The 22,219-nt window shown below is 41.2% G+C and overlaps 1 protein-coding gene across 1 annotated transcript; it reads right to left on the bottom strand.

Annotated features, from left to right (window-relative positions):
* Positions 1-8,636: 8,636 nt before the first annotated feature.
* On the bottom strand, positions 8,637-10,176 carry LOC309388912 (GTP-binding protein Rhes-like). The gene has a single exon (XM_081946671.1). It carries the CDS (start codon positions 9,911-9,913, stop codon positions 9,290-9,292), a length of 624 nt encoding a protein of 207 aa, XP_081802797.1. The 5' UTR covers positions 9,914-10,176; the 3' UTR covers positions 8,637-9,289.
* Between the last annotated feature and the right edge of the window lie 12,043 nt (positions 10,177-22,219).

The following is a 22,219-nucleotide window of genomic DNA, read 5'->3' as shown; positions in this document are numbered from 1 at the left end:
GAAACAAAAGCAGACGCGGGGTAGCTCCCACAGCTCTGCCTTCTACTTGGATTGCTCCAGCATGTTAGTTTCTACTGCTCTTTGATCTTGAGAGGTAGGAAAAGCCAAGCCTTGGTCATGCTCTGTGGGCTTCCTTTCTGTGAGCAAGGAGCCGACAGCAATGGACACAAGGCAGATCAGCTCTTCTTGTCAAACCCATCACCACCAAGGTAGGTAGGTAAGTATCATAAGTAATATTTTAAGCATGTGATTAGCCAAGACTTAGCTTACAAAATGGGGCCAGCTTGTGGCTTTAGGGAGCAAAAATCATATACAGCTCAATCTTCTCAATCCCACTTTTTTAATGCCAGGTACCAGCAGGGTCAATATTTTCCTTCTGGGAATCTCAGACCAGGAGAGGACTGAGTCTAATTCTTGTTTAGTTCTCTTCCTTCTCCTTTTTGCAGTACTGATCTAGAAGACGTTCTCAGCCAGCAAGGAGAACAGGAGTGCAGTTATGAGAGCTACTGACACACCTTTCTCTTTCAGCAGTTGAGAACTGGCCCTAGAACTGGTTCAATAAGTGTCAAGTAAGAACTGCAGGGAGGAGGAGAATGCAGTATCAAAACATATAACTGAATGAATTTTAGGGTTATAGAATGAGCTTAAAAATCTGGATGACTATTAGATGACATCAAAGAGATCGGATGTGGCTGCTGTACAAAAATATTGCTGGGAAAAATGTTGATCTAAATAGTTCATGTTCATTGCCTTTATCTTGCAGTTCCCAGTCATATTAGGGAAACTCATTGTTTTAATGGGACTATTCATTAAATATGGATCGTGGCCTATTATAATCAAAAAAATATCTATGTAAATCTAGTTTCCTCTATCACACCCAAACCTATTGTGCACTTTTTGAAAGTCCTTTAGTAGTTTCATCTGAATTCCTTCTTCATACAAAGTAATTATAATGGTTGTAGTCTCTCTCAGATGACTACAACTTAGCCAGTACACAATTGTACTGACTAAAAATTTCTAGTCATTTTTTAAAATTCTCCATGAGTATGAAGAAGATTTGAACTTCCAACTTCAGTAAGATTATTGAAATACCTGTAAAACACTGTGATATAGAAGCCCCAATTCGGTAAATGTTTTATCAAAGGCAGTATATCTTTTACAAAAATGTAGATATTGTAATTGGATGACTCCGATGATACTTCCAAATACCAGTAATTATGATACTTTGGGTCAAACTCAAAAGGTCAGAGGTATATCACTAGTTCTTGTCAATATTTAAAAGCAATGTAAGTGACTATGAAAATAAGACTTTTGCAATCAGAAGGAGAATTCCTTGCATATCACCTACTGTTTCAAATTATTTTGAAAAAAATGAAATTTCCAGTTCTTTAGCCCTTGATTTATGAATCTGACTTAGTTCAGCCCCACTATATAAAATAAGTTTCTTTAAATACTGTAAGGTGTGTTTATTTAAGATGTAGTTGCAAAATATTCATTGAGGAAGACCCCAAGTGTGGTGCCTCTCTTAAGCTCATCCTTGGGGCTCTACTCTTTAACGTTTGTATCAGTGATGCAGAGGAGACAGTAGAGGGAACGTATATCAAATCTGCATATTACAGATTCACCGATGAATTAACCTTAGAATAAAAGTATCCACAAGAGATCAAAAAATTGTGATGGGGTTTGTTTCTTTAAAATTGTGATGAAGTCAAAGCCCCACTCCTTTTCTACTGATGTTCTCCCTATTTTATCATAGCATAATGTTGATTGGGTAATCCTAGAACAGTGTGTTTCAACCTTGGCAACTTTTAAATATGTGGATTTAAAATTCCCCAGCCTACATGTTCTACCTAGATTTAAGATGCCATAAACCTCTAGTGGGGAAATAGCCTTGCAGCCTGACATAGAACACTCTTAGCTGCAAGCAGACTTCTTGTCCTATACAATAATACAATAGCAGAGTTGGAAGGGACCTTGGAGGTCTTCTAGTCCAACCCCCTGCCTAGGCAGGAAACCCTATACCGTTTCAGACAAATGGCTATCCAACATCTTAAAGACTTCCAGTGTTGGGGCATTCACAACTTCTGGAGGCAAGCTGTTCCACTGATTAATTGTTCTAACTGTCAGGAAATTTCTCCTCATTTCTAAGTTGCTTCTCTCCTTGATTAGTTTCCACCCATTGCTTCTTGTTCTACCCTCAGGTGCCTTGGAGAACAGTTTGACTCCCTCTTCTTTGTGGCAACCCCTGATATTGGAACACTGCTATCATGTCTCCCCTAGACCTTCTTTCTATTAAACTAGACATACCCAGTTCCTGCAACCGTTCTTCATATGTTTTAGTCTCCAGTCCCCTAATCATCTTTGTTGCTCTTCTCTGCACTCTTTCTAGAGTCTCCACATCTTTTCTACATCGTGGTGACAAAAACTGAATGCAGTATTCCTTCCACAGTTGTTGCTTTTAAAGAGACAAATCCTAAATTTAAAATGCCAGCAACACTCAAGTTTTGCAAAACCGGGGGTGAGGTGGGCATGGCCAGCTTTTGATGCATCCAGCCTCCTGCATCCGGCGTGGAGTGTCCATGCCTAAATCTAAAATTCAAATTAACCTGTGCAGATTAGCAAATATATATCTTTAAATGTCTTAAGTATTGATTAGAAGAGATATATATTAGTTTGATGCTGTCCATAGATCTGCACTAGTTGGAGGTACAATATGCATGCAGGACCATTTACAAACATTTGCATTATTGGTTGTATGTTAACTAATACTTCCAGAGAAAGTCACTAGAGGGAGTAGTTGATTTGAGTTCAAAATTGGGAATACAGTACAACAATTTTGTATATAGTTGTCGTTTTCTGACCTACTTAGACCTCTGTGTCTTTCCACACATCTTTTGCTTTTCCTGTGGCAATTTACAAGGGAGTAGCAATAGCGATTACTCATTGAAAATCATTGCAGTCATTAATGTATTAACTGCACTGCACTTGAAACACTTGAGGAATTAGATGCAAATAAAACTAAGATTATTTGGCAATTAGATAACATTTCTAGTTATCACCGATTCACTGTGCGTCCCTATATAAAGCTACATTACTAGGGGAAAATCTATTGAGTGCTCATGTTTTCTAGTGGCTAAGGTAGGCTGATGCAATTTCTGCTGCACTTTTCTGTTCCTCCATCGCTGAGCCAAAATCAAAATGAATGATGTATCCACTAGGTTGCTGTGATTCCTGAGATGGAGTCTTGAAATTGTAATAATATTGCTACAGAGGCCCACTAATCTGTGAATACCAGGAGGGAAGGAGTCAGATATATATTTGCAAAGATTTCCACCATATGACAAGAAAAATATCAGTACCTTAAATAAGCACATGCATCTAGCACTCTACATTTGATTCTTAAAAAGGTCCTTTGGAGTTAAGTGAGTGGTAGGATTCAGGGACGTGCGGTCAGGGAGGCAGGGGAGGCAGAGCCTCACCTCTCTTCATGAAATAATAGTATATAATATTTTATATATTTATATTTATTTATTTATTTTAGATTTCTAAACCGCCCCCTCTCCCAAAAAGGGATGTGTATATGTGTGTGTGTGTGTGTGTGTGTGTGTTGTATTTGTACTAATAAATAAATAAAGGGAGACTAGTATAGATCTATTTCGAGCTAATTAGCTCTCATCAGCTAGCCATACCCTTACTGGGATTTGATGGCTAGCTGATGAGAGCTAATTAGCTCGAAATAGATCTATACTAGTCTCCCTTTATTTATTTATCAGTACAAATACAACACAAATATAAAAAGGCAACATTAAAAATAAAAATATGGTTTTCTGCCTGCATGGTAATATTATATACATCCGTCCGGCTGCGCCCGGGAGCTGCGGAGGCAGAAATGTTGTTGGCGCTCCCGGATGACGAAGCCACGAAAGCAACTGAGGAATGACGAGAACGTTCCCCCAGTCGCTTTCGTGGCTTCGTCATCTGGGAGCGCCAACAACATTTTTGCCTCCGCAGCTCGTGGGCGCAGACAGACGGAGGTAGCCAGAGTGGCGCCGAGGCAGTCTGGCGAGTGAGCGACCGAGGATCAGGCAGCCTGATCCTCCATCGCTCGCTCGCTCTTTCGTCCGCCCGGACCGCCTCGGCATCACTCTGGCTACATCCGTCCATCCGCACCCGGGAGCTGCGGAGGCAGAAATGTTGTCGGCACTCCCAGATGACGAAGTCACGAAAGCGACTGGGGGAACGTTCTCGTCGTTCCCCAGTCGCTTTCGAGGACTGTGGAGCGCGAGCCGGCGGAGCACGCTCAGGAAGGCGGGGAATGGCATCACATGTGCTGGAGGCTAAGGCAGCCTCAGCCTCCAGCACATGTCCCATTCCCCGCCTTCCTGATGACGTCACCAGCCTCACCAGCCATGAACCTCACCGCAGGTCACTGGTAGGATTCAGCCAGTTCGCACCTATTTGGTAGAACCCGTTGTTAACTTTCTAAGCAGTTTGGAAAACTGGTTGTTGGAAGGAATCTTATTTTAGTTTTTTTCCACTTTACAGGGCTAATTCTGTAAGGAAAGCAGGAAGGAAACATTCTGGTGTTGTTTCTAGCCTAATCTTTATTGCCTCTCCGGTTAACCCTTATTACATTGTAACAGCTAAGGCGAAGCACCCATCGATCTGAATGATGTTGAGTTGGCCAGGCCCACATGGTCACGTGACCCACTGAGCCATGCCTACCCAGCTGGTCATTAGGGCAGAAAACTGGTTGTTAAATTATTTGAATCCCACCACTGGTTAAGTTCCTTAAGGCAGCTGCATCTTTAAGCTCAATATGGGGGATGGGGGAACCACAATTATGTTAAAGAATTATTCTGCTACTGCATACCTCAAAGCATCTTTGGGGAATAAAAAATCAAATCACAGCACGGCCTCCTCATGGGCACTCTCATCCACAGCATCTCATCCTGTGACATGAGACTGCACAAAGGGTCCATACAAATTCAAATCCACATTCACCTTTTAATTTTTTGGCAAAGGGCGTGGAGGTTTATGTAGCACTTACTTCCCCAAACTCGTATTTGGAAATACTGACTGTATGTTGATTTCCTTATCGATTCTCCTGCTTTCTGAATATGAATCTGAGAAGCTTTATTGTAAAATGTTGAAACAATGTGCAAACCTCTTAGTGTTCCTCATCATGGTAAGAACATGGCCCAGCAGTTCCAAAGTACCGCTTTTTAAATGGAGTTAAAATTTTGAGTTAACCTTTGTTGGGAAAGGCAACCAAAGGATGGGGGATACAATACAATACAATACAATACAATAGTAGAGTTGGAAGGGACCTTGGAGGTCTTCTAGTCCAACCCCCTGCCTAGGCAGGAAACCCTATACCATTCCAGACAAATGGCTATCCAACATCTTCTTAAAGACTTCCAGTGTTGGGGGATTCACAACTTCTGGAGGCAAGCTGTTCCACTGATTAATTGTTCTAACTGTCAGGAAGTTTCTCCTCAGTTCTAAGTTGCTTCTCTCCTTGATTAGTTTCCACCCATTACTTCTTGTTCTGTCCTCAGGTGCCTTGGAGAATAGCTTGACTCCCTCTTCTTTGTGGCAACCCCTGAGATATTGGAACACTGCTATCATGTCTCCCCTAGTCCTTCTTTCTCTTAAGCTAGACATACCTAGTTCCTGCAACCGTTCTTCATATGTTTTAGTCTCCAGTCCCCTAATCATCTTTGTTGCTCTTCTCTGCACTCTTTCTAGAGTCTCCACATCTTTTTTACATCGTGGCGCCCAGAACTGAATGCAGTATTCCAAGTGTGGCCTTACCAAGGCATTATAAAGTGGTATTAACACTTCACGTGATCTTGATTCTATCCCTCTGTTGATGCAGCCTAGAACTGTGTTGGCTTTTTTGGCAGCTGCTGCACACTGCTGGCTCATATTTAAATAGTTGTCCACTAGAACTCCAAGATCCCTCTCACAGTTACTACTATTGAGCACGGTACCCCCTATACTGTACCTGTGCATTCCGTTTTTGTTGCCTAAATGTAGAACCTTACTCTTTTCACCATTGAATTTCATTTTATTAGATAGTGCCCAATGTTCAAGTCTGTCAAGATGAGACAGTCAATCTTTGCATTCCCCCATTGGTCAGGTAGATAGAACCCTGATTGGCTTGTTGTGCACACTGGCTGTTTACAAGAATGGCATGAGCAAGGAGAGTAGCAGAGTAGGGCAAAATTACAAGCATTTTGTAAGAGTTTAAAGGGGTGAGACAAACCAGATTCTACGAATGCATCCCCTGCTACTTGTTCTGTATGCTAGGTTTTGGTGTCCATAAGCAAAGATTCTTTTTTTGCACATCACCTATCAGTTGGAGAGCCTGTCAGTTCCAATAATGTAGGAAGATGATCAGTACCTGTTTCAAAACCATGAGAGAGGAAGTGTACCTCTCAGTTGCAATGTCCGAGTCATATTCATGTTATGGTGGATTATATATTACAGATCAACTTGTAGATGAAGCATAAGAAAACAGCTCTTTTAGAATGGCATCTGAGTAGATGTAAGGATTATTAAGAAGCCTTCTGCAGAGCTAATGCTGTTCATTTACATTAGGGACAAATAATCCATGGTTCCAAAGATACTAGACTATAGATGCAAGCATCTCTCATCATTGCTTATGTGCAGATGGTTGGGAGTTGTGTTGAGCATTTAGGGGCCACAAAACCCCCATGTGGAGTGTATTGTGAAATATGGAATGATAAAGGGACATTACATAGTATCTTCAAAAAGCTGAGTATCCTGACAAAAGAAAAAAGAAAAGAGATGGATTCAGTTTCAGATTGGTGGATTAAGATGGGGGCAGGAGGAAAGACCCTGTGAGTGTCCTAAATGCAAAGAAAATAATCCTTATGTAGGATTATTTTCATTATATAGACATATCCACCATATCTTTTCCTTTCCTCTGCTCTGCTCTGCTCTGCTCTCCCTTCCTATCCAAATGCTATGCAAGTCAAAAAAGAAGTAAAAAGACATATTTGGTGCTATCCAAATAATGTAGGTAAAATTAATTCTCTGCTCAGGAAAATGGTTGTTTGTTGGAATATTTTTATTTTTCTCCTTTATGACAGAAAGCAGGAAGGAATGGACAGAGGGAAGTTAGTTTCCACTGGTTTTGACAGGAGAGAAATTGGTGTAAATTAAACATGCACTATTTTTGCTGGGGTGAACCTTCTCTTTGTTCAATAGGGTAGGACCAATCATATTTCTCCTGTACTCATCTGAACTCTCATTCCTAAGGCCTGGCCAACCTCAGACATTTTGAAGGGAAGATTGCCTCCAGAGTTCATTCTAATAGAAGATGCATGTTCTTGTCCTTCATGCCACATCTCTAGATCTCCCTCTTCTGGGAGGACTTGTGCCGCTTCTGCATGATAGTCATAGCACATTCTACCATGCCAGTAACAAGTCTGTCCTGAGAAATGTACTGCTTGATTCCCATGTATGATTTTCAATAGTTCCCCACAACTAATCAGGATACAGGTATTACCGTAATCTGTGAAATGAGCATACATGGAGAAAATCTTCAGACACCCATTATCATTTTAACACCATTATTCCTTTATTAGCAGCCAGCCCTGAAGGATGTATCTTACCTTGTTTCATTCCTCAAGGCCAGAAATGCACTGGAACATCAAACAGGTGGACAGGTGAGGCACTGAATACCTTCTTACTATAACTGGGTATTCACCAAATAACCCAGAAGAGAGAAATTGTGCTTATGTTTTGGACTGGCTATGTGAGAGAATGACAGACTTATCTGCTAGAATCACAGCTAGTGAAAAGAACTGGGAATTGAAATATCAGAGGGAGCAGCAACCAGAAGTAGGAAGTTTGATTTGACTCATAAATGCTTAAAACAAAATACAGATGAGATAGTTCAATGGGTAGTCCACTACTTTGGCTTAATTTATGAAGATTACTAGAACATCTTAGGTTCACCATCCACTCCTTTCTTCTGACTGTAATTTTGTTTGCTCTCCGTTTACTGTATTTATGGCTTTGTTTCACAGTAGGAAAAATCATTTCTTCATAAAATACACACTATTTCTTTTCTGCTGTGACAAACACAGAACAAATTTACCTAGTTCCTCTTTTGATAGAACGCAGAAGCGCTTCTTATTAATCTACTGTAGCTCAAGTGAACTGAAATCCGAAGCACATCAGTCACAATGGTGCCTTCCTGATGATACTGGGATTTTCATCCTAGCAAATAGATGATAATATATTGAGATAAAGCACAACATTCCTTTCATATCTTCCTAATCAATAAGAGGGATTATTATCACTCTCATTCTGCAGAAATCCAGCTGAGAGAACAAGATATTCCCAGAGTCTATGCCCAGAAGCGTATAACTATGAAAGAACTGAAATTGATGTCTCTTAAGGGGCAACTTCTCAGTCTGTTATCTATCCCAGAAATCCTAAAAGTATAGAAATCTATACTAGCTCAGCAGGTGCATGACCTACAAATGCATGAGAACAAAAGCAGAAAGCAGAATGTAGAAATCAATGCAATAGAAACTGATAACATGTTCCTCTTGTAGTTACACCTCTTACAGGAAGAATGCAAATACAGTGTGCTTCTCACAGGGTTTGACATTTCTTTTATTGGATACAAGCTTTGAAAAGTTATTTTTTTAAAAAAAATCAAAATCACATTCAGGCCAACTGACCCACTGCCTGATGCATCTTTTTCCACAGTACAGATGCAGAGATGTCACCGAAATGGTTTAGTTCAGTGTAAACATAATCAGTGCAAGGACATATTCATGCAAACATTAGAAATTAAAAAAAAACACTGTAGTCTAGGAAGCAACACACACACACATCTGCTGTTCAATAAACACATGAAACTGTCTACCTTCTCCCTCTTGAAACGAAGTCTACTCAGCTATCTGAAAATACAAACTATCAGTAGATGCCCCCAGAATGAAATCTTCCTTAAGAGAGTCCTCAAATGCTTGCCTTTGTAGTTCCTGCTCTCTATACCTTGCAATATTGTTTCAGGCATTAGCCAACTGACCCATATTCCCTTCTTTAGCCTAGCCAAGCTTACCCCTAGAGCTCTGTGTCATACAGGAGACGTCTCTTCCACTTTACAAATTACAGCCTTAATTTGGTGAGGAGATCACATTGGATTTAGAGGTATGACACTATTTACAGACAACATCCCATACTGACTAGGTTTTGCAAAACAAAACAAAACAAAATCATCTTGATGCTGACATTCTCACATTCAACAGACGGTGCAACTATTTGCTTTGTTCATGGGGGGCCTCAGGGGGGCTTCACTGGAGAAAGTCTCACGTCTTCTCCGCACAACTGGGCTCAGCAGGCTGGGCAGGTTGACTTGCTGAAGTAGCTCCCTGAAAACTTCCATCACGTTCTCATTCTCCTTAGCAGATGCCTCCAGGAAACGGTTGTTCCAGTCAAGCTCCACCAAGGAGAGAACATCTTCAGGCAACACTTGTCTAACCCCACCAACTTCAGCCTTATTGCCCACCACTACAATTGGTGGGAACTTATCTTCCTTCAGCTCAAGGATCTCCTCGTGTAAAGTCTTCACCCGCTCAAAGGACTCTGCATCATCCACGGCGTAAACCAAGGCAAAAGCATCACTGTTCTGGATGGAGAGCTTGCGCATCGCAGGGAACGAATAGCTACCACTAGTGTCCAAGATCTCCACCTTGATGGTAATTCCACTGACCTCATATTCCTTGCTGTGCAGCTCCTCTACTGTCCTGCGATGTTTTGGCTCAAATGTGTTCTGTAGGAATCGCCGGATGAGGGAAGTCTTACCAACCCCAGCTGCCCCCAGGAACACCAAGCGAACTTGGCTCTTCTTCACGACCAGAGACATGCTTCTCTAGATCTTGCAGGTGGGTGGAGGCAAAACTCTCAAGTCCCAAACACCAACAGAAGAAAGCTTGATGATTTTTAGGCAATCTGGCTTCAGGGAGCAGTCTAGTTTTCCCCTGTTGCCTTGCAAGCCACTTGCACTCTTGTCACCAACTTTGTCTAGTTACTAGGAGAACTGCAACTGTGTTCAAAGTCTCCCTGCTTGTTTTCTCTTTATTTACACTCCTTCCTGTTACAGACACAAACAGAGAGAGAGAGTCTCAAAGCTCCCCCAATCTGTGCTGGAGAGAATGTTGAGGGACGCGCAAAATGTAGGGGGGGGGAGAGAGAAGAAAAGTCTGGACCAATCCGCTGACTGCTGTTTCTGAAGGCAAATCTCAGCCTGTGGAGGGGGGAGAGAGAGAGAGAGAGAGACTAGAAGAGGCTGGATATTGTAAAGGTTTGTCTGGCTCCCAGCTGCCATGGATATGAACGACTAAATTTTTTCTCCCTTCTGAGATTAGTCAGTATGGCTAGTGTAACCATGGTGTCCTCCACACTGCCTAGCATAGTCAATTTCTGTTCCCCTCCTTGAGTTGCAAATCTTTTATTGGTACTTCAGAGAAGCTACTGAGAACTTTGGATTCGGTAAAATCTGTAAGTGAATATTCAATCCTTCTGATTGAAAAGGAAGACTAATATCAGAATGTTTTACTTGCTTGGCTAATATAAATAGCCTTGTAAAATCCAGGCTGGGAAATTAGAGAAGCCTCAAATGTTCCAGTAGACTCTTTCTGTTCTGGTTGCTTAATTTGCATTGAGTAATAAAACTGTTTTGGTGGATAGAATCTCAGGGCCACCTGTCCCATCTCCACAATGAAGGGGGGGGGGGAAGCTTCACATGTACACACACAGAAACACACACAACAGTCTTCCCAACTGACCCTCATAGACCTATTAAGCACTGATAGGTTTTCAGTGCCATACCAGGCAACCTGGCGCAAGAGGGGAAAAGAAAGACACGAGTGGAATGAATTTCCTAAATTCAATCAACCTAGTGTGAAAAAGCAGAGCCCACTGTTTCTTTCATTTGCTATAGGGATATCCAAATGAGAATAGCTGGAGTTGGTTGTGAGGCATCCCATGGGAATGACTGAGACACCATTGTTGTTGTTGTTTTAAATTTTGTGGTTTATCGTTTTATGGTTATGGGATTTTATTGTTGTGAGCCACCCAGAGCTGTTCTTAATATGGACAGCCATCAAAATCTTATAAGTACAATAAAATAAAACAAATAATAAATAAATAAAATAATATATTCCTGTCAGGTTGGGCAGGGGATGGAAAGACAACCAACATGTTAAACATAATAATGCATTTGTATTTTACCTGAGTTTCCAGAGAGTAGTGGATGTTGGTTCACTTTCATCATACATTCTTAATATCGCCTATATGATTAACTTCGTTTGTCAGAAATACATTCTTTTAAGGAAAAGTTTCCCTGCTGTGAAGAGGATTTCAAGGCAGAGATTCTTCTCTTAAGAGGCCCATCTCAAGCCAAGAAAAAGACATTGCACTGAACAAAATGGGAAGATGTTATTCTTGCTATACTTTCCTGGGGATGTTTCAGAGCCCAGATTGTTCCTCTGTGCTTGAGGAAGGGCTGACAGGGAGTGAGGAGAAGGGAATCAGTGAGCATCTTGCTAGGCCTCCTAAACATTTCAGATAGGCCTCCTGTTTCTCAGTTCCAGGGTCTTTCTGGATTTCTCCATGGGCACCTTTCCCAAGTACAATCAGTCTGAAATGATACCAATGGCAGCAGTTCCTTGGAAGAGTACACTTGGCAAAACTTACATTATTATCCATTTATTCCATAGTTTATGTATTATTTATCAAGAGATTTAATCCTTTTATTTGATAAAACTCCAGGTAGCATAGATAATTCTATTTCCTGCACAACACAAATTTTGTGAGGTAGGTTGGGTTGGACCCACCTGGCTTTCTATGCCCAAGCAAGGTCTAAAACTTACCTTTTTTCTCTGTCTGGTCCAGGACCTGAACCACTCCATCAACCTGCTTTCTTCCCTCACCCACACCAAAGCATCTTCTTTTTGTAGATTATGCAATGTGTGAATCAACACTCAGAGGACATTCACACTAGGAATTTATAGCTTCCAGCACCAACATCACAGTGTCTTTCTTGCAGGCAGGCTATACCATATATCACCCCAGCAATTCAATGGCTCAATGAATCACTCATGTGGACAGTTTTTAAGCAAGCTGAAAGGAAAGGTCATCTCTCTGCTCTCATTCCTGGAAAACTTGCTGTTCAGTCCACACCACAAGAGCTATGATTATTCTTCCGAACAAGTTCTCTGTCTATGCCATAGGCTGTTTTTAGATAATGCTTTGATTTTAAATGGTCTCTTATTATATTATTCTATGAGCACCTTTGTGGGAAACATGCCCCAAAAGGCATCCCTCCCAAGCAGAAGACTTTTTTTAAAAAATAAACAATTCACACGTCATTTGGTTTGAGTGAAAGGAGCTGCATGGGCTTCAGGCTGTTTTTATGTATTTGCTGCAGGACTTAGGATGAGAGGAACAAAGACTGAAATCCACAGTCAACAAATCTTGGTGGATGTAAGCTCCCTCAGCCTAACCTCCTATGGAAATACTTGAAAGCGGGAATGCTACAAGGCTTCCTTGAGAAACTGGAGGAAAATTGGGTTATACATCAAACAAAATATATTTTTTTAAATCGATGTAGAATGGTGAAGGTACCATTACACTGCTGCCATACCAAAGGAAAACATGGGCAACCCTCCAAAGAGAGAGAGTCAAATCAAGAGAGTCAGAAACCCACATGTATATATAATAGAGCAGGGGTGTCCAAAGTTGGCAACTTTAAGACTTGTGGACTTCAACTCCCAGAATTCCCCAGCCAGCTGGCTGGGGAATTCTGGGAGTTGAAGTCCACAAGTCTTAAAGTTGCCAACTTTGGACACCCCTGTAATAGAGGGACCTAATCCAGGTTAAAGGAAAGAAATACCAGTAGGTAAAGTGACGGTGTGGGAGGGGGAGAACACAGATTTTATTTATTTATTTATTTTATTAATTACATAATTACAAACCTATTTATATAAATGTATTCCATAAATATCCTCATGGTAACCTTCTTTAAATATTAACAATTTCGAGAAGACACTTCCCATTGCTTTATTGCAAGTACCGGTACTGTTGGGATGTCCATTTGAAGCTCATATACACACACAAAAAGACATCACGTTGAAAGAAGTGGGGGGGGGGGGGAGTTTCCTTTTCCATACGTCTCTATATATGTTTGAAGGCCAAGATAGTTCCATGCTCAAGGAAGGGGAATTGGTGAATGGGGAGAATAAAGGGGCATAAACATTTAATTAATAAAATAATTTTAAAAGGTACGTTGCATGGAGAGAGAGGTCTATGAACTTGTTCTTGCACCTGTGCATGCCAAGTTTAGGTCTTTGATCCTTTTTTTTCCAGATTTTCTTTTAGCAAAGTTTTACAAAACATATAAAACTATCACAAAGTAATAAAGAGCAGAAGTAATAAAGAACAACAAAAAGAAGAAAAGCAAAGGTGTAGAAAGGAAGAATAAAAAAGACAAGTTTTTTTTCCGTATGGTGCCATGTAACTTAGCAGTTTAGCTTAACTTACACCAACTGCAGCTCCTACATATTTTTCAAGGATGGTTCCACAAGACCACATTGCAGAGCCAAAGTAAATATAATTCAGGTGTGAATAATGGCTGAGTTATCCAACCAGCTCAGGAAGTCTTAGCAGGCACACTAACAAAATAACAGAGTTGGAAGGGAACTTGGAGATCTTCTAGTCTAACCCTCTGCTCAGGCAGGAAACCCTATATCAGGGGTGTCAAACTCGCGATGACATGTCGTTGTCACCCGATGTATCACAACTTTTCCCCCTTTACTAAACCAGGGGTAGGCATGGCTAGTATGTGATGCATCCGTGACACCCCTGCCCTATACTATTTCAGACAAATGGCTATCCAACCTCTTCTTAAAAACCTCTAATGTTGGAGCAGCTACAATTTCTAGAGGCAAGTTGTTCCACAGATTAATTGTTCTAACTGTAAGGAAATTTCTCCTTAGTTCTAGGTTACTTCTCTCCTTGATTAGTTTCAATCCATTGCTTCTTGTCTCACCTTCAGGTGTATTGGAGAATAGCTTGACTCCCTCTTCTTTGTGGCAAGCTCTGATATATCAGAACACTGCTATCATGTCACCTCCTTAGCTAAACTAGACAAGCCCAATCCCAGCAACTGTTCTTTATATGTTTTAGCCTTCAGTCCCCTAGTTACACTATGGTAGTTACAAGGATCAGGAGAAGTTTGGTAGAACTTTTTCTGAACAGCAGATTTCACTGGAAGATGGGTGGGTGAGTCCCTCTGGATTTTACATTTTTGGTTGCTTCTGGAAACAATCTTTGAATGTCATGAAAGGAAAGAAATGGCTACTATTTTCATATTTGTAATTATATTTTTATTCCTCTAGAATGGCAGAGTAGATGTGATAAAATGAACCATTCATTTGCAAGGCACAAGAGACAAGAAACGTTCTTGGTATTATTAATGCACGAATCCATTTACTCATTTCCATGTATATTATTTTCCTGAAGCTGAATGCATGAGATTTTAGAACTATGTTACAATATTTATGAGAAAAGAGAAAGGTCAAACTAAAGATTTATCCTGTTAACCTAGTTAACTTTAAGGCATGACCCAATTTTAATTCTAAAAAGATATTAAATGAACCAAGAACCTCCACGTCTGTCCTTGTTGTTTATTCCCTTCCTTTTGTTATTATATTTCATTTTATATTTTGTATGGTTTTATTGTATGCTGCGTAGCATAGGTTTGGAGATTGGTGGTGCCTAAACTGAAGAAATTAAATTAAGTTGGTCAAATACTGAGTTACAAAAAAGAAAGCATATAATTTTTAGTTAATACCATTTTGGTCCTATGTTGAAAACTAGATGCATACCCAGAATCACAGTAATCATTTTGAAGAGAAGTAGAGATTCCACCAGCAAAGATGGAGACAAAAAGGCTTTTTCAATACAAATATGCTCCAATAAGTTTTTTTTCTACTGTGACCTCATTACCTTCACTTGATCCACTGCCCTTATCTGAATGCTTTTTAAGATTTTCTTAGCTGTGCTGATGTCAAAATTTCCTAATACAAATTTTGCTAGCCTACAATCTGATATTCTGTTATCACATTTTCCCTATTGGGTGATGTCTAGTGGCCACTTTAGGTTAGTGTGGGTTTGCTCCTTCCTGTTGAATCCCTCTGCCATTTTTCTGCTTTGGGCACCTGGAGGGTCTACTTCTTTCAAATAAGATTCTCTCCTGTATTGCCTTGGCTTGGAAACCAGATCAAGCTGAACAGCAGTGAACCAATGATGGCCATTGGGATGGGCTACATGAAGCATGAGAGCAGAAAAAAGAGAGAAAAACCCTTCTTGTGCATGTCAACTATTGTCTGAATGTTTTTAAACACAAGTTTAGTCATCTTCTGGAATAATATTAAACCCATGTCCAGTAGATGCTTAATCATCCGCTAATAAGCAGAAGAACACTGATAGAAGATGTGCTGTTCTTCAAAGGTGCTTATTATGGTATAGCATTACATTTTGGGTATGGATATAAACTAGCACCTTCACCAACAATGTAGTTGCTGACACAGTAAAGTACTTGTATAATTCTTATTGCCTGGAAAAGTTCAAAGTTGACAATCAAGTGCTTCTTAAGTACTCGCAATAGGATAGGATGTCATCAGTACAGCAGTGCTACCTCATTCTCATGCTCTGAATAGTTAGGTCAAAAATTGAACAGCATGTAGGACAACATGGAATTCTATAGGGTTCCTTATAGGACATCATATATTGTTTGAAATGGCATTTTTACAGTAACAATTTCTGGATGTAACCAAATGAATTACAGGTAGTCCTTGACATATAACAATTCATTTACTGACTGTTCAAAGTTACAATGGCACTGAAAAAAGTGACTTATGACCGTTTTTCACACTTACACCTGTTGCAGCATCTCCATGATCACATCATCAAAATTCAAACCCTTTGCAACTGACACATACGTATGATAGTTGCAGTGTCCTGGGGTTATGTTTTGCCCCCTTCTGACAAGCAAAGTCAATGGGGAAGCCGGATTTCTTAACACCAATGTTCCTAACTCAAGTGCAGTAATTCACTTAACAACTATGCCAAGAAAGGTAATAAAATGGGACAAAACTTCACTTAACAATGGTCTCGTTTAGTAACATAAATGTTAGGCTAAATTGTGGATGTACGTCAAGGACTACTTGAACAAACTCTGACTATAATGGCCCAAGGACCAGCACTGTCAGGCAACCCAGAAGCCTGATGTCAATGAAAAGCACTGAGATGTTCAGGGGACTGAATAAGAGGAAGTTTAAGAGGACTGAATAAGAGGAAACTAATCAAGGAGAGAAGCAACTTAGAACTAAGCAGAAATTTCCTAACACTTAGAACAATTAATCAGCGGAACAACTTGCTTCCAGAAGTTGTAAATGCTCCAACACTACAAGTTTTTAAGAAGAGATTAGACAATCATTTGTCTAAAGTGGTGTAGGGATTCCTGCCTAAGCAGGGGGTTGGACTAGAAGACCTCCAAGGTCACTTCCAACTCTTGTTATTCTGTTTCTGTTTTTCCTCACCCACCAATGTGATCCAAACTATCTCACTGCTGTAAGCATAATTAAAGCCCTGCGGGAGTAGTTTAGCAACTGAAGGGTCTAACCACTGTCCCCTTGGAGACAATGCAGCTCTTGGAGCTCTCCACTTAGCAGCAATGTGTGAGAACTCATCATGTTCTTCTATTTTCTGTCGACTGAGCACGTAAACAATAACCTATAAGAGGCATTGCTCAGTACCAAGCTACAGACTGCAACAAAGCTGATAACAGAGCCAAACGATAAATTACAAGCTCTCCTGGTCTATCAAAGTTTGTGGAGCTGGCAGCTTCTGAATAAAGGGGTGTCCTTTATTCCCTAGGGCTACCCTCTTATTTAATAAAGGGGGGAATCATTCTGGCTTCCCTTATCTGTTTGCCTCCTGTGATTGTTTCTACTTATTCATTGCAATGATTGCCCTGGCCCTAGACAGCAAACACAAAGGACTGCAGCTGCAGTCTCCTCTTTCTCCTCTCTCCTTCCTTATCTTTTGTTGCTTATTTAATGCGGTTAAACTGGGAGCTAATTTTCCATGTTAAAAACAGCCCCAGCCAGATCTGCCATCATGCTAAGTGTAATTGACGTGCTGTCACAATTGCTCTGCTGGCTTGGCCACCAGGGTGCTGAGAAACTGGGGGAGGAAGGGATTGCAGAGCTGTCAAGACACTTTATGTCTAGGACACAATCATGCCTCAGTAATCAGCAGTGTGCTTTATTAGCCTACGGGGTTTATATCTGGACAGCTGTATCAACAGAGGGCTGAGCATATAATTCCTGCTTCTCACTTTCCTCTTTGGGGCACGCTTCCATCCGTCTCTGGAGCCTGTGGACGTGAAAGAAGCTAGGACCCGATGTAGTCCCTATCTAGCATCTTTGTTCCCACCGTGAAAGACACATTATGCCGGTTTTTGAAAGAGATGCTGCCAATTCCATGCGTAGTTATTGAGCATTGTTGGTTATTATTTGGTTATCCCAGATCACCCAGCCCATGGAGCCATCCAACCATACTTTTCCATCCTTAATATACAGCCAAGAGAAGTTTAAAATTTAGTAAGGGGAGCAGGAAGGTCATGCCGTGAGCCAGAAGACACAGTTACAGCTGATTGGTTGGGGAGTGCTAGCTCCTGCGTGAGGCAATCTGCACTGTGATTGATTGCTGTGAGTGTGGAGGGGGAGTTCCCCTTTTCTCCCCGCCTTTTTCTTCTGTGTGCCCTGTGTGCTCTGTGATTTACCTCATGATGCTCCTATTTGACTGACTATCTAGTTTTCTGTATAAATGGATGTAAACTATCTTTATTGACTTAAAGCTACAAGTACATGTCAGTGTCTACGACTTCATTTGGACACCAGCTGGGCAATTCCTGGACCAGAAGTATATTGCATCAGTACAGATATTGTGATTCTGTGGCGGAACCACCGGTTGAAAGGGAGGGGCTCCTGCCAGGGGTCATAAGGAGAGTCTCCAACTTATGGTCTCTTTAGGAGAGGAAAGGTCTGAGGTCAAACCCTTAGGTCTATATCTACCATTTCCTAAGGAAGGCAGAAGTCTGGTGAGATTCTTGTAGTATAGGTGATCAACAATAAAATATCTGCTTGAGTCTATCCATGAGTAGTTCTGGTTGCCTGTGCCTGGCAGTCTATGGAGATTCTCAGTCACCCAGGTCATGGTTGTCCCAAAAGTGCTTTTTCAAGAGGCAACTGGACTTTTTGGTTTTTCTTTGTGCTGAAGAAGCTTCATGGATGAGAACCAAAACATCTTCAAAGAAAAACCAGAAAGCCCAGTTGCCTCTTGATAAAGCACCTTTGTGCCTGGCAGGTTCCTTCCAACATCCTTTTCTATTCTTCTTTTACAACCTTTGGTTCTTAGACGAAGAGCAACAAAGAAAAGGCAGGTATCTGCTACTCTCAAATGTCTCTAAAGTCCATTTTTAATAGCTGCATGTCAAGCGTGCCGTGGCTTGAACTACTGTTGAGTAAAAAATATTGCAACTCTGAGCATCATAATCTATTCTGTTCCTAAATCACATGCTGATTATTAATGGCATGCCTTCTTGGCTAAATTTATGTTGAGGTTCTTGTCAAGGATGCCCTATTCCTCCTTTCCTTAAAAATATGGCTTTAGAATCTCTGATAAGAGTTTCTGGAAAGATCAATGGAATTTTGATACAGGGCCAAAGGATAATGTTTGGTGATATTTTATGATTTACAAATAGAATTGGAACTTCTATTTCTAATCTTATTTCATAATACCTGGGATTGGGATCCAGTCTGCTTGTTCCACAAATTGTAATACATTAAACTAAATGCCTCGGCACTGGATTTGTATGAAAATAGTAACTTTAGGTTATGCTTTGACTTCTTTATTTGACAAAAGGATTTCTAGGAATCCAATTTAAAAGGTAACGTTGAGCTCATCCCTGTTTTGATAATCAGAAGAAAACCAATCTGGATAGGTAAAATAGGGCTATTTTAGCTATACAAGATTACCCAGAAGCTTCTCTTGGTACAGAATGCAACAACCCACATGCTGGTGGGAGAGAATGCTTGACTAGTGTTACATTCATACTGTCAGTGTGACATTATCTACCAAGAGCTTCTAAGTAAATTTTAAGCTGCTGGTACAGAACTACAAAGAGGACCCTCTTCTCCAGATAAAGACTATCCACCATGCTTGAGCACCATGAGTAGGGATACTTCAGCTATCCTATCCTCAAGTGGTTGAAAGGGATGATAACTCACAAGAGGCATTCTTGGTCACAACCAATTGCGACTGATCATGCTACTCCCAAGATTCAGATGACTTCAACCTTTTAATGTTTTAGAAATCAATGAAAACCTAGCTAATTCACTGAGGGTTTCATACTTGTTGGGCAGGGCAGTTTTATTTATTTCATAAACAGCCATTGTCTTTATCCTGGGGCCAGAGGGAGTGACTGGACTAGTATCAGTCAGCTAGGTTTCTGTCTTAATCAACTGGAGCAGCATATATACCCGCGATGGCAAACCTATGGCATGCAGAGCCCTCTTTGTGAGCACATGAGCTGTCACCCCAGCACTGCTCCATCGCGCATGTGCGCATGCCCCCCATCAACCAGCTGGTTTTCAGGTCTCTGCTGTGCATGAGGGTGGTAAGGTGCATGCGGGAGACGTGCATTCATGCGTGGGGTTGGGGCACATGCACAGGGGCACATGTGGGGGGTTGTATGCATGCATGGGTGGTGCACACATGGGGCGGTCACATGCATGTGCATGGATTGCACGGGCATTGCTTATGGGAGCTCACGTGTGCGCTTTCGGCATGCAGCGACGAAAAGTTAGCCATCACTGATATATATGGTATGTATGTGTTCTGTCCTGTGATTCTAATGAATATGCAGACACAGGCTTGGCTGTCTGCCACGACTAATTCCAGAGGTAAAACCACCCCTTGGCTAGGAGCCTAGAACGCTATCTTCAAGAAACCAGGATTAAACCTACGGAATGCTTTCTCAACGGCTAGTAAAAATGGACTGTTGTTTCCTGCAAAGATTCCCCTCCCTTCGCTCCACCTATAAACTCTTTGGAAGGGGCCACAACCTTAGCCAGCTGTCCCTACTTCCTTCTATGATGTTTTCTCCACAGCTGTTCCTTTCTCCTATCAACTCTATGCATACACACATCAGGGACAACCTCCCTTTTTTCCTCTTCACTGCTCCCTGACTCAGATGCCACCTGATGGCCAACAGGCCTCTTTAGTTCCTGCTCTGACTCCAAACACCCTCCAGAGTCTTCCTCATCCTCCAGAGCAGTCCCACAATGGTCTGAGCTTTCAGAGTCCACCAACAGCTCAGCGGGCGGCTGCTGGGCCACAACAGTATGTACGTATTTGTATATATGTACTGTATGTGTAGATGTATGTAATTATTTATTGCTAAAACTATTCCCCTAAAAAGGAAAAACTTAATGGAGTTCCTTGACAGAAGCTTTAAAGTTCTATTAAACAGAAAAGTTAAGCCACTGAAAGAAACCTGAAAGTGTATAATGGTTATGAATCTCCTTCTCCCTCTATAAAAAAAAGCAAACATTTAAAGGTCATGTTTGGTAACTATGACATGAAATTATTCATAATTGAAGGGGCCACTTTGATTAGCACTAGCAACAGTGCGAGTAATTCTGTGGTCCTTGTGAAGTATCCCAGGGACCTTAGGAGACTGCATGACTTCCCGCTGAGCAGAACGAGAGTCCTATCATCTGACATTTTTCTTAAAATGTCCCTGGCAGCAAAGAGGTGGAGATAAGATTAAAGAGACATTGTTCCAGGAATACAGCAAGAGTTCACTTAGAGAAAGATGTATATCATTTAAAAATTGATGCCAAATTAATCAGGAATCATCTTTCTCTGATTCCCATGAAATAATCTAGAGAACAGTTTGAATGAATGATCAAACATCAGTCAGAACAGCTGAGAATTATGCTACTGAGCAGTTCACTTAGCCTCTGAAAATGCCGGCCACAGCTGCCAGTGAAATGTCAAGTTATCAAAAAGTCAGATAGTGCCCATTTAGCCTGGAAACTCATCACCATTTAATTTATGCTGGCCACAAAAGTCAACACTATTATAAAAAGAAAATAACTCTCCCTTGGCAGGGCTTAGAAAATGATATTTCTTCTACCATTAAATCTCTTCCCTTTGATCCCACAAGGTTGCTTTGCCTGTTCCCTTTAATGTCTTGTCTTAACCCAAACTTCTGCACACATTTTCTCCAGTCGCAGAATTCTGAGAACGGCCACTTCCAAGGCAGTTGAAATTGAATTAGCCATTTTCTTTTTTTCAATACTCCTTGAATGGGCAAGGCTCAACATGACCTGTTGGATCCATTAGACTGAAAGCTTAGGTAAAAAACCTCATGGTTCAATCCTGGGAAAATTATAACCTTTTTTCAAAATAAGGGCAAGAAAAGCAAGTGAATGTTGTGGTGCATGGGTGGCCTGTGGAGCTAGTAGCAGACTTGGACAGTGAGGAGGCTGGAGAGGAACATGGGCCAGAGTCTGGGGAAGGCTCAGATGAGGGCTCTGCATCGGAGGCAGAGAGGGGTTCAGGGTTATCTGGGAGTTAAGTGCTGCCTCTGGAGCCTCCCGGATTGGACATCAGAGAAGAAGAGGAACAGGGGGAGCCTGTTCCCAGTGTGCGCATGCGCAGAACTGCCAGAAGGCAAGAACTATTAAGACAAAAGGGGAAACTCGGGAGTAAGACTTGGAGATGATTGGTCCCTCCCACAAAGGAGGAGGAAAGGCACGTGAGTCTTTTCAGGAAGCAACTTTGTTCGTTCTGATCGGTTTAAAGTCTGAAGCTCCATTTTGACTCTGTGCTCCATTTGGTCTTGCCAAGCTAATTTCCAATTAGGTCTTTGGCAGTGTTTCAAGGGAGATAAAGATGGGTGCTTATCAGCCTTATCCCCAAAGACTTTGGCAGACTTTTGTCAGGCTCTTTACAAACTATTTGTGACTCATTGCCGGCTGTGAATGAACATAATTCGCAGCCATTGAAATAAAAAGAGGGTTTTTGGGACTAA

Source organism: Natrix helvetica (assembly GCF_964273705.1).
Source record: "Natrix helvetica genome assembly, chromosome: 1".
Taxonomy (NCBI): domain Eukaryota; kingdom Metazoa; phylum Chordata; class Lepidosauria; order Squamata; family Natricidae; genus Natrix; species Natrix helvetica.
The sequence above is the reverse complement of the archived record's forward strand: the minus strand, read 5'-3'. Positions and strand labels throughout refer to the sequence as shown.